This window comes from Manihot esculenta, chromosome 5 (assembly GCF_001659605.2).
Source record: "Manihot esculenta cultivar AM560-2 chromosome 5, M.esculenta_v8, whole genome shotgun sequence".
Lineage (NCBI taxonomy): Eukaryota > Viridiplantae > Streptophyta > Magnoliopsida > Malpighiales > Euphorbiaceae > Manihot > Manihot esculenta.
This window is the reverse complement of record NC_035165.2, coordinates 32,321,241-32,334,229: the sequence shown is the minus strand read 5'-3', so window position 1 is coordinate 32,334,229 and position 12,989 is coordinate 32,321,241. Positions and strand designations below refer to the sequence as shown.

Below are 12,989 nucleotides of genomic sequence, written 5' to 3'. Positions count from 1 at the left end.
AGAAATTTACATTTACAGTAAGCATGGGACGGATATACCTTGCATTAGTCAATTATTTCCATCATTATCCAATATAATCAGCCCATTAGATCCAAATCCTAATATGAAAGGTAGCAATGCAAAATTGAGAACTTTGGAAATGAAACAGAAATTTTGAGTAGAAAAACCATATGTGAGAGTAATGAAGTAGAAAAACCTCCACAAACATCTGTATGATCAATTTCTAATATATCTTTAGCTCTTTTGATTTATCCCATAAATGATGATCTGATTATTTTTCATTGAAGACAAGTTTCAGAAGTTGGTATTGGTTCTAAACCCATTTGAGATAAAATTTTCACTTTAACCAATTTATTAATTCTTTCTTTTTTTTTCTACGATCTAACCTTAAATGTAAAAAATGTTTAGAATTTATTATAAGATGACTTATAATATTATAATATTGGCCACTCTTTATATATCCAGTACCGACTAATTTACTTCTTACATAAATATTACATTAACCATTCAAGAAATGAAATTCATAATTATTGCTAGTTAAACTAGAAATAGATATTATATTTACATAAACACTGGGCATATAGTTTATGTATGTAGCATAACCTATAACTAAAGTTGCAACATTTACTCCATTGCCTATTTTCAAAATGACATGATCTTTATCCAGGCTCCTATTGTCTACTAGTTCCTACAAATTATTACAAACAGGAAAACTAACACCAATATCAATTATTCAGGAAGATGAACTAAAAGTACTAATAATCTCAGAATAACAAAAAGTAGACATTCCTTCAGAAGGCTTCAACTTCTTGTCTTTCACAATTTCCAGGGACAGGGGATATTTTCTTTTCCGGTGTCCACCATCTGTCTGATAGTGGAAACACTTTCCTTTATAAGCTGGGGTGGTTGCTATCTTTTTTTTCTTAGGCTTATTCTTACCCAACTTTACTAGAAGGACTAAGGAGTGAGGTCTTTGAACCTTTCTTCTTGTTGGTCCTTTTCCGGTCTACGGTAAGTGGCAATAAAAGTGACCTCTTTACTCTTATGACTTGGTAAATTCTTTTGTGTGGTAACCAAATGATTTTAGCAACTCATCTAGTGTACATTCAATCTTGTTCATATGGAAATTGGTAACAAAATTACCAAAGGAATCAATAAGAGACTAGAGGATCAAATCCACTTGTAGCATACATCCATAGTAAATTACTATTAAGATTTCACTTTGCACATTAGCCATATTATCTATGTATCAATATACACATTAAAAATATATATATTTTATATAATTAATGTAAAAAACGTGATTATAGAGTGTACTAAAACAATATCAGATCAAGCCACCAAGACTAATGTCAAGAGCTATCCTAGATTCACATTCATCTAACACAATAGTTAAAAAAGCAGATCTTCAAAACTCCTTGAAGCTGGCTCCCATTCAACTCCACACAGTTAGTGTTTCACCAATTTTCAAATTACAAATTAATTCTTGGCATACCAAGGCGAGAAAAGAATATAAATAAAAATGAAATAATATTCTATACTATAGATTTTTTAGCACAAGGGAAAATGAGCATATTGCGTTTCTTGAAGTCCATGATCACCTATCATACTTAAGTACATTCAAAATATATTAAAACCATGAAAATAAAACAAATTTACTATTTAACATCACATGTTAAATTAATTTAATATTTTAGAAATCATATTTGTAAAGGTAATGAAGGATGAAAGAATAAAATTAAACATTTTAATTTTTCATAAAAAGAAAAATCATGGTCTAACCGGTGTTTATCGTCAATCAATTCTCAAATATTAAGAGTTTAAATATTTTAAACCGAACTCAATTTTGAAAAGTTTAAATTTAGTTTGTTAAAATTTAGTTTCTTAGAGTTTTTTTTTTTTTTTTAAAAAAGGCAGATTACATTCATAAAAAAGACTCAACCCAATGCACATTGAAAAGGCTTGAAAAACATAGAAAAAACAATAAATAAAGGCCCAATACAACAAAATCCGACCCACTCAAACACAGAACTCTAGTAGCATTGTATGGAACTTGTAGCCGCCACAACACTCCGGCCAAGGACCACCCTCAGAAGGCCTTCAGAAAAATTGAGAAAGTGCTCTTCTTCTTCTAAAAGAGATATAACCCATCAAGGTATAGACCTGCAAAAGCAGATCTACTACCAAATGAACCTATAGCTGCAATCAAATCTAGCCACCAAAGCCGAAGCTAGCCACAAATTGAAGAACAAGAGGCTCCACCAAAAACGACGCCACAGGTGCAAAGAAGATCAGCTCCAGAGAAGAAAATCAAGCCAAATCCGTCATTGAAAGCTCCAGAGAGGGAACCAAGTAGTGCTTCACGAATGCTTTTTGTGTCTTTGAAGGTCGGCCGTCTTAGAAGCAAGAACGACTAAGGAACTTCAGAAATGCTAAGACTCCATCTCCGATTTAGTCTCACTAAAGTAAAATAAAACAAAGGAACACATACGAAGCCCAAAAATGATGGAGGAACCTGTAAAACAACATGCAACCATTAGATCTAATAAAACCAACACAAGAAAGTAAGGAATCACAAATACAGCCATATAAATCCTTATGAAATAGAAGCTCTATAGACTCAAAACACAGAAAAAAACAAAGCAAAAGGAAGGAATAAATATATACACCCCAACCCGGTGATTGGAAGAGAAAATCCATCACCGAGTCAAAGGAAGAGAGGCTTTCCCCTAGTTAGAGGAAGAAAGGCTTTTCTCTAGATGGTGCGAAGGAAGGCCAGACACAGCCGATAGAAGAAGAGCCTAAAGCTCAAGAAAAAAAAAAGGGTAAGAGAAGATTTTCTCTCTACTAAAAGTAAAAAAGTCTAAAACTCCAAATGTAGCTCTTTAATGTTAGTCCCATTCTAATTAAACCTTGAAGAACTCCAAATTGCATCAATTAATCTCTCCCTTTACTCTTCTCGTTTTTAGCCAACCAAAACAAGGAAGATTGTTAATTGCTACAATTTTGGAATGGATGAGCTTTTCCTCAATGTCTTGAATTCAACAACAAATTTAGTGCAAGAAATGGAATGGAAGAGAATGGATAATTTATGCTCGAAACATGCAAAAAAAAAAAAAAAAAAAAAGCATGGAAAGCTTTCGCACGGCACCACCCACGGCAACAAGAAGACCACTTAGCTTCTTCATTCCTTTTAAATGAAAGCATGTATTAAGGTGGACACATGTCCACTAAACTTCATTAAGTCAACAATTGGTGGCTTAATGGACTGCCATGTGTCATCTTAATATGAATTAAAACCACGTAAAGTCGTAAATTAGTCATCTTATCACATGGGACCCATAAATGGGCATCAGACCATTCTTCTTTCAAGTTCAAAACTTTAGCAAATGGACCATTTTTAAACCCATGTCCATGTTTACTTAGCAAATCTAAGTCCAATAATTCCTTCCAGCAAGATTTACGGTTAGTGCCAAAAAACTTGCTTATCTGATGTGTCCAACAGGTGCATCTCTATTTCTATCCGTAAAGCTTCACATTGGAAAATAAATTTGATTTTAGCAGATTCGGTCATAGGTTTTGCATAGCTGATGGATGACATATGTGCTCTGCAAAATAATTTCAAGATATTCTTTACATGGAAATTTAAGAGCGACAATAACAGAGTGCTCTCCTCCAAAACCCTAATCCAAAAACCCTTCTCCCTACTCCCAAAACCCTTGTCTTGTCTCCACTCATCAGCTCCACCTCATACGATTCCTCAAGATAATTCCACAAAGCACAGAACCCTTCTTGTTGAGAGCTACCATGAACACAAAAGGCTAAAAATCTTGCTTGCTAAGCTCAACAAGAAGGGCTCTTGCCCTTTGGAAATGCTTCAGGATGATGGAGATTGGTCCAAAGACCACTTTTGGGCTGTCATCAGATTCCTTAAACAATCCTCCAGAACAAAGGAGATTCTTCAGGTATACTCTCTCTCTCTCTGTGTGTAAAAAATTCTTGTGTGGTTTATGATAAATCAGCAAGAAACTGGAAAGTTGAAAAAGAAGAGTACTTTTGGTCTCTCTATCTCTTTACCCTTTTTTGTTTTGCCTGTGGGAGGGTGGCAAGGATTGAAAGAAACAATGGAATTGTAACCCCTTCTAGCTATTACTACTATGGATGGTTGGATTGAAGGATGTGAGGTTGTTGGAAATAATTCGTATATTGTTATTGATGTAAATTGTTAGTTTTATCAAATATCTGAAAACTTGAAGATATTTATGCAGGTGTTTGACACTTGGAAGAACATAGAGAAATCACGAATTAATGAATTCAACTATGAGAAGATTATAAATTTATTATGTGAAGAAGGTATAATGGAAGATGCATCTTTGACATTCATAGAAATGAAGAGTTTTGGTTTGAGTCCTTCCCTACAAATATTCAATTCCTTGATTCATGGTTATGCAAGTAACGGGAAGTTTGATGATGCCTTGTTTTACCTTAATCAGATGAAAGAAATTAATTTGTCATCAGAAAGTGATACCTATGATGGTTTGATTCAGGCTTATGGAAAGTACAAAATGTATGATGAAATGGGTATGTGCTTGAAGCAAATGGAGATAGATGGGTGTTCGCCTGACTGCTTTACTTATAATTTACTTATCCGAGAATTTGCACAAGCTGGGTTGCTTACAAAAATGGAAAGATTATATCAATCTATGAGAACAAAAAGGATGGACTTGCAATCGTGTACTTTGATTGCCATGCTTGAGGCTTATGTGAACTTTGGAATAGTAGAAAAGATAGATAAGGTTTTAAGATGGGTGCGGAAATCCAAAGCCACTTTAAAGGAAGATTTAATAAGAAAAATAGCTGTGATTTATATTGAAAATCTCATGTTTTCAAGATTAGATGACCTAGGAGATGATCTTTCATCTCGAAGTGGTAAAACTGATATTGTTTGGTGTCTGCACCTCCTTTCTAGTGCGTGTTCATTGAGTCAAAAGGGCATGGATTCCATTGTTAGACAGATGGAGGAAGCAAAGGTTTCTTGGAATATAACATTTGTAAACATTATTTTGCTAGCATACTTGAAGATCAAAGACTTCACACACTTGAGGATCTTGCTCTCCAAGTTAGCTAACCTTTATGTGGAACCTGATATGGTCACCGTTGGAATTCTATTTGATGCATATGACAAAGGCTTTCATGGGACTGGAATCTTTGAGACATGGAGAAGGATGGGTCTCTTTTCCAAACATGTGGAAATGAAAACCGATCCTCTGGTTCTCACTGCATTTGGAAAGGGCCAGTTCCTCAGAAGATGTGAAGAGACATACTCCTCTCTTGAACCTAATGCTAGAGAAAAGAAAAAGTGGACTTATTTCACTCTCATTGATTTGGTGGCAAAGAACAATGGCAGCATCAATTAAGGCAAGTAAGATTGAAACCAAGAATCAAGGTGTGCTAACTCAGTAAGCTTATGATACTCAAATCACCAGTCTGTTTATGTGGCTAACTCAATATCATTTCATTGTACAGAAAAGCATGGTAAGTTTTTTACCCTCACGTTGCAGCAGGATAAAATTTCACGAGTCGCATCATTTGATACCAAGATAATGTTAAAAGTGGTTGAATTCCTTACTTCATGGAAGAAAACTGCTTGGTTTTGATTTTGTGCCATTGTTTTTACTGGCTATTCATAGCTCATCTGTCATCATAATCTCTGTAACCATCCTTGAAAACTTTTCATTTGTTCTTTAGAGGTTTCCGTCAATTTCCATGGAAGAGTGAAGTAGAACTGCTAAAGAGAATGAGCATACAGAATGAAAGAAACTTTTCTTTACTCTTTTTTTTAGTTTTTTTAAAAAAAGTCAGTGTTTAAAGCATGGAACTTTTCACATGCAAAATCTTCCTTAGTTTTTGTCTAGAGCATGGAAGTAAACATAGCTTATTTGATCAAACAGTAATTTTTACATTGTACCAATATCATACTGCCACTGTGTACTTCACTTAGTTTTCCCCCCCTTTTTTTCTTTTTCTTTTCCGAGGGGACACTTGTAGATATTGTTAGCTGAGGTTAGAGAGCCAGAAGTTTTTATTCAAGCGCTATTAATGCTTGAATTTCCTTGGTTGTCATCCTCTACTGTCAAAGTCCTGAAAAACATTTCTATTTCTTCTAGCAATCGTCTTTTTTCAGTTTGTAAACCCATAGAATCTGCATCTAGAGGTGCCTCGGATAACATCAAATGAATGAGATATGCACAAACTTCCCCTAAATCATCTGCAACTGTAACCCTCATCTCTGCTTGCTCATCTGGGTGGTCATTTTGAACATCTCTGGTGTAGATATGCTTCCTGCATTCCTACAAAGTTAAGAATCTAATATTATGCATTATTTTTCTATTTCATGCAGTGCTACTATTGTTGTATTTGTGGATCCCTTGAAATTTGTGTATTACCGTAGCATTGTCATACCTGAAGTACCCTATTTACAGAAGCAATTTGCTCTGCCTTTAATAACTCCGATCTCACCAACTGTTGAAATAAAAGCACCATCTCAGCGCTAATATTACTGGCCATGAGGTTTTTAATTATACCAGATATGCAGGGATCGTCAAACACGGTGCTTAGCCATTGAGGAGATTTTTGTAGCTTTAGCAACGCAACTGCTACATGAACAGCAGGCTTGTGATAATTAGTGAAAGATTTTGATGCTAAGCTTGGAACCGCCAAAGACATTGCCATCTCTTCTACAATCAGCCTGCACCAGGTGTTGTCAGCATTGACGATTGTCTCCTTTGTATCCGGCTTTTCCCATCCTAAAATCATTGATAGACAATGGCTGCAGTTTATAGACACCCTTGTGTCGCTGTAAAATATCAGGCCTTCTAATATAGTCATCATGGACATTAGGTAACCCATGGAGCATTTTAGCTCCTCCTTTTTTGTATTTCTTTGTTCAGATAATCTTGTAATGAACTCCAACAAGCAATATGATGCAACAAGCTTGACCGTGGGTGACCCAAAATGCATCAGCCTACACAAGTCATGGCAGTAGATGCTAATCACTGAAACTGGCTGCATCACGTTTGGTAGATCAAGTAAATTTTGCCAATCCACAGCCCCAGGGAGAACGACATGCAAACTAAGACAGAGAAGTTAGATTCAAAGCACGAAACCATATAGTTGGATTTAATAGAACAATTACCTTCTCAGAGAGAAATAATTCAGTAAAAGCACGAATATCAGACTTTCGCCAATGCTTGTTCCCTCATTGCAATCAAACAAAGCAGGTCCCTTCAAACAGGCCTCATGAATCACGTTCTTTATCATGGATGCCAGAGAACCGTTGAAAAGTATGGCGTTTGCAGCTCCCAGCAACACTTTGCTGGTGGATTGATGCAAAATCAAGGAAAAAATGGCAAATGCTAGTAAAGCTTCAACAGACCAGCATTTTCCAGCCATTGTGCAGATGGAGTCCAGCAACTACAAGGCAAAACGTGATCAGTTTCATGTTGTTACCAGGATATCTTCATGAGCTCAAGTTGAGACTTAGAACCTTCATGGTCACTGCCAGCCAAGCTTCATCCTCACTCAGTGCTTCAGCGTGGACTGAATGTAGAACATTAAACACTAAAAGAGATGTGGCCATAAATATTTTGGGGGAAGAAAAATTATTAGGGTTGTAATAGATATTTCGGATTGCATTGCTTATGCCGTTCAAACATAATTGGTTTGATGCAGCTGGGGAGATGCTAATGATTTTTGCTGAGAGATTTACTGTTAACGTCAAGTCACCCTCCTGGTTTTCTTCCTCCGCCACCTGCATCAGTAAGCATACCAAAAGTCTTGCCACGTAGTTGTCTTCAGATTTTGCCAACTCTGCAATGACTTGCGCACTTATAACGTGACTACTTTTCCCATGAATAGCAATCTGGGTCCCATTTGAGCTATTGCTTCTGCAAAATTTTAATATTTGGTAAGACAGTGCATAAAAGAGTTTCTCTTGTTGAAACAGCCATTTCAGTGATACCAAGTGAATTCTTGAAGAAGGCAAATCCCATTCATTTTCAGTCAATAGATGGAACAGGATCCTCTCAGCTTCTGGACTGTAGGGAATCTGGCAGTTCATTTTGGTGACACTCCGACACAGACCATAAAGGTTTGCCAGTTGTATCATTGTTAATGTATTAGTGGCATCATCTCTGTTGACAAGAATATATTGTTCAAGCGAAGCCAATATGGACTTCTCATCTGCAAGCCTGAGAAATGTGATAAAAAATCAAGATATTTACAAATGCATATCCTAGTGGAGTAATTATGAATCATATTGTATAAATTAGACAAACAAGCAACTGGGATCAAAGCAACTCAATCACCTTTCATCATATAAAGAACTTGTATGTAAAATCAACAAAACTGCAGATTGACAAGTTGATAATGATGAATTATGGGAGGACTTCTGCCCGAGCAGAAACAACAAATCAATAGGGTCAGTTGGAAGATTGGGAGCAGCATCTCTAATGGGTTGCCCAGTATCATTTCCCAGAAGAACATCCACAATTGAACTGAGCATTACATATACTCTTAGTTTCATTTTTTCCGTAGGGAATACCCCTAGATATCCAAATGCCAAACTGAACCAAGACGATTTAACCAATCTATTTGCAAATTTTGTGGCTTGGTTGTCAGAATCCTGAAGCAATATAAAATGGAAAGTTTCCAATATACCTAGGACGATTTCCTCATCCACTTCATCAATAACCGTTACAAACCAAGGCAAGATATGTGATGTGCATAAATCCACAATACAATTTAGTAAACCTGTGATAGTGGAGTTGTTAGTGGACATTTCTTCATGACCATATCCATATGCCTCCTTAAGCAAATACAAAGAGTGCAAAAGTTGACTGGGATCATTTTCAGAGATATTTAGGCAAGCTAAAATGGCATAAGTTGTTGCTTCTTCAACGGATGTTATCAGATCCAAATTTCCACAGAAAGATGGGGATTTTAAAAGAGCTACAAAAATTGAGCAGACCGTCGCAAATGCATCTGAAGACAAGCCCATCTCCCCATCAGTATGCCTCTGCAGCAATCTTGCCAAAACATGAACTAGTTCCTCAATATGGGAAATTGATATGATTCCAGGGAAATCAGAAATGCCATTCCATATGAGTTTCATTGTCTGAATTTGAACAGGATGAAAAGGAACTTCAGATACATAACGCACAATTGAAATAAGAATTTGGAATCCAACTAGCAATCTTTCTGTGAAGCCTTTCTCCGCGGTTGATAAAAGATCAAGAACCAGAATGCCAGAGTTGACAACTGGATCCTTACATTCTGTCCACAGACAATAGAAATTCATGAGCACCAAAAATTTTTGCGGCATTATAACTTTCACTTTTGGAGAATCAGAAACAGAAATGTTAGAATAATTTACTTAGTCTGCAAATTTAAAATTATGATTGTTAGGCTGAATAAGCTGAATGATTTTAGGAGGCGATGCAATATCTGAAGATGAAGATAGGATAAAATTTAGATGTGATATTAAGATTTAGGTTATTTATAATGTGTTAAGATTTTCAATTATGTTTATTGCTATAAATAGCATGAATAAAATTAATATGTTAGTTTTATGCATTTGAGTATATTATCCTCGTCTCCTCTCAAAAAACCAACAAGAAATATAGAACCAGGCATAATCCATGGCAAGATTCGATGTTCAAAGTCACTGGCAACGCAAGTGTTTGACCAGTCCTATCACAATATTAAGGTTATACAAGTGTAGATTGAATGGTAAGAACTTGTGTCATATTGCTAGAATGAAATCTAGATGTACATCTTGCATGCAGAATAACATTTACCTGACAGTCTTAGTATTTCAAATACGTAGTCCACAATGTTCTCATCAACCAAAAGTTGGATCTGTTTGCCTGGAGCTCCTTCCCTTGACAAATAGTGAAATATTAGATCTAGTGTGTTGATTTGGATTTGCCTGTCTGATGAAAGGAGTGGGCCTTTAATTGCCTCGGCAAATAAGAGATTCAGAGGGTGATCATCTACTCCATGCTCTGTTGTTTGCATGAATTTATCAGCTTCATCAGAACTCATGCTATTTATGTCATTTGCATATGCATTCCCGAAAAACCCCTTCTGAGCAAGGATCGTCAAAAATGCTGGTGTAAGAGAAACAAAAAGAAATAGTATGTTGAGTGAGGATGATGATGATAGACAAAACTTAAGCCTTAACCCCAAACTGGTAGGGATACACTACATGGATTCGTTTCACCATTCAGCTCTGTTAAGAGAGTATAGAGTGGTGATTGGGCAAAAAGAAGTATGTAGGAGTTGCAGTATCATGAATAAGTTAAATTTAGCCGTGTACAATCAGCAAAACCTTCTTCTGTGTTGTAAATCAAATTATGGAATCAGAATTAGAGCTATAACTTATAATCGCAAAAAATACAAACAGCTTATGCTTGTATAATAATTGGTCGTATTATAAAAGTTGCAGGCAGCCAGAATCCATTTGTTTATAATCCAGCTTGTGCATGACATGTTTTTAGGGCCTACCAATCCAATGACAGTTAAGAACTATAGCTCATCCGGTCTTCAAGTTTTCTCCACTTGAACCCAAGGTTATGGTATGCAGACTAAAATGTGCAAACTAGTATACAATAAACACGTCTTTATGACTTTTCAAAGAAAAAAAAACGTCTTTATGATGTCAAAAAACATTTGTACCAAAGAGTTCAACGGACTATCCTAGGTCTAAATCAAGCATTTGAAGCTAACCATAACACTGATTACAAAAGGGTAAAAAAAACAGTACAAACCTACACAGTTCAATCGGACGGTATCATCCTGGGTCTTCAAAAGGGCCTCCAGTGACAGATGCAACAGTTTAGGACAGAAGGCGAGAAGAGAGACTGCTCCGTCACTTTCCTCATATGCACATTGGCAGAGGGTTAGTTTGTATAGAACAAACATGATCTCTCCCCGCATTTCTTCACTGCATCAATGGAGCCAAAAATCATGAAAACATGTTAAATTATGATGTAGTTGGTGCAGTGTAAATGTAAATTGTTGCTGTAGTAGTTGCTCCGGAGATACCTTGGCAACTGAAGACCTATGACAAGATTGGATAAAAGGGCATCTTTGTCTTTAATGTGAGCATATGGATTATTCGTAGAACAGTTCAAGAGAACACCAAAACAGTGGAGCTGCACTTGAGATCATATTTGAAAATTAAAAACAATTCTTTTACGCTGTTATTGGCAAAAGAACACCTTGCCCTGAAAATCTCTTCTACTCAACTCTTTGTTGTGTCCAAGTTAAAAGCAAACTGCAAATTTGAAAGAAATCGATACTAGAATGCCAAAAATAACACGAGGAATATGTACATATATGCATTGGACATGCCAATGCTGCTCCAGGGTACTTTTCCAGTACTCAACCCGCGCTTGAGCAACATGCTTGTGAAGCATTTTTCCAGCATGAAAGCAAAATGAAAAATAGAAAAGAAGAATGTGTAGATACAAAATAAGAGTTATTCCTGTTCTAACTTTATAATATTTAAACTTATTATGCACTTTGCAATAATAATGTTTATGCTGTTATATCAAATCTTATCTCTCATGCGAATATATTTTATATTTATTAATAAATTGCTAAAAGACTTGTGTGGTCTTTTAATTGTTATAAATGATCAGGTATAAGATTTTAAAAGAAATATCCGTAGTAACCAAGCACTTATTATAACTGTGGTAATCAAGCAGTAATATCTGCCGGAAGTTCTAAACGAAGGAAAAGCAATTCCTTGAGTTCAATTCCCGTGATTGCAATGTCCGAAAGTTATGTAGACAGGCTTAATAGCTACTGAAGCTATGAGTTGCGAAAATGGAAAGCAAAAAAATCATAAAATTAAGTCTTACTAATATCCTTTATAATAGTTTTATGGAATTCATTTCAAATCTCATCAAATATGCTAAGAATTGGTATTTATCATAACAATTCCATATAAATGAATTATAATTTTATGCAAATCAAAACATGCAAAAACATAGAATTCAATTACATTGCACAAAATTTTAAGATATGGAATTCAACCAAGCACTCCGAAAGATTAAGTTTGAATGTATATTCACAAAATTTTTCTATATTAAATAATTATGTATAACTAAGTCCACACATCAATTTTTACGCATACAGGCCTCGATCGTACAGATTATCGTGAAAGGTAGTTAACTTTAAAGGTATACATTGCTCATTTAAAAGTTGCTCGATTCACTACTTGATGTCATATGAAATTTGCAATTTAGGTATCAAATATACTGTAGAAGAACAATAGCATCAGAGATTTGAATAATAATTTTTATCCATTCTCCTTCATTTTCCTTCGAAGAAAAAAAATCGACTCACCATGTACACCTGCCGCCGACTCCACACCAATGTGCGGGAGGATATGTGATCGGCTACTCTCATGAGAAACTCATCACATAGAGTGGCGTCACAGGACCCGCAGAGATCAGTGATAAGATCAATGAGTTGGCGAGCGATAGAGTCATCATCAAACAAAGAAAGAGCGGAGACGAGAGGAGAGATGAGAAAGTGAGGATGGAAAGAGAGAAGAGAGTGAAGGAAGGGAGGATGGGAGAGGGAGAGAGAAAGCTGGGAGAGGGCATAGGAAACATGAAAGGTAGGGGCGCGTGCAGTGGTGATGAGATTGGAAAGGCAGAGGAGGCAGATAGAGCCGCCGTGTTGGGTGGGAAGTGAGAGTGTAGATCTGTGGCCTTTGGAGCATTGATGCGAGGTCTGTAAAGTAAGCGAAGGATTGGTGGTGGGGTGAAGCCGTTGAGCTGTTTCTTCCTCGATCAAGTCCTCAAAATCCAGATCGGGATCTTGTGAGTCCGCAAACAACATTGCAGAGAAGAGAGAGAAAGATGGATGTGGAGATTCCAAATATTAGCGCGATAGTGATGGGATTTTAAACCGAA

The 12,989-nt window shown here is 36.2% G+C and overlaps 2 protein-coding genes and 1 long non-coding RNA gene across 8 annotated transcripts; 1 reads left to right on the top strand and 2 right to left on the bottom strand.

Moving 5' to 3' along the window:
• Positions 1 to 1,946: 1,946 nt before the first annotated feature.
• Positions 1,947 to 2,904, bottom strand: LOC122723719. Its single transcript, XR_006350737.1, has 2 exons — positions 2,668 to 2,904; positions 1,947 to 2,515 (listed from the first exon to the last, which is right to left on the bottom strand). It is a non-coding gene; the product is annotated as an uncharacterized LOC122723719 (long non-coding RNA).
• A 288-nt stretch (positions 2,905 to 3,192) lies between these two features.
• Positions 3,193 to 6,733, top strand: LOC110615752 (pentatricopeptide repeat-containing protein At4g14190, chloroplastic). Of its 4 annotated transcripts, none has more exons than XM_043956854.1 (3): positions 3,193 to 3,965; positions 4,269 to 5,459; positions 6,596 to 6,733. In XM_043956854.1, exons 1-2 carry the CDS (start codon positions 3,591 to 3,593, stop codon positions 5,415 to 5,417), a joined length of 1,524 nt encoding a protein of 507 aa, XP_043812789.1. In that variant the 5' UTR covers positions 3,193 to 3,590; the 3' UTR covers positions 5,418 to 5,459; positions 6,596 to 6,733. The 4 variants fall into 4 exon arrangements, with proteins under 4 accessions (XP_043812789.1, XP_043812788.1, XP_043812787.1 ...); XM_043956853.1 differs by lacking the exon at positions 6,596 to 6,733 and adding an exon at positions 6,401 to 6,536; XM_043956852.1 differs by lacking the exon at positions 6,596 to 6,733 and adding an exon at positions 5,527 to 5,743 and having other exon boundaries at positions 4,269 to 5,446.
• LOC110615751 (protein PUTATIVE RECOMBINATION INITIATION DEFECT 1) lies at positions 5,922 to 12,982 on the bottom strand. Of its 3 annotated transcripts, none has more exons than XM_021757831.2 (9): positions 12,415 to 12,980; positions 11,107 to 11,216; positions 10,830 to 11,005; positions 9,858 to 10,169; positions 8,367 to 9,333; positions 7,547 to 8,249; positions 7,196 to 7,473; positions 6,463 to 7,132; positions 5,922 to 6,350 (listed from the first exon to the last, which is right to left on the bottom strand). In XM_021757831.2, exons 1-9 carry the CDS (start codon positions 12,913 to 12,915, stop codon positions 6,087 to 6,089), a joined length of 3,981 nt encoding a protein of 1,326 aa, XP_021613523.1. In that variant the 5' UTR covers positions 12,916 to 12,980; the 3' UTR covers positions 5,922 to 6,086. The 3 variants fall into 3 exon arrangements, with proteins under 3 accessions (XP_021613523.1, XP_043812786.1, XP_043812785.1); XM_043956851.1 differs by having other exon boundaries at positions 11,107 to 11,338; positions 12,415 to 12,552; XM_043956850.1 differs by having other exon boundaries at positions 6,293 to 6,366; positions 12,415 to 12,982.
• Between the last annotated feature and the right edge of the window lie 7 nt (positions 12,983 to 12,989).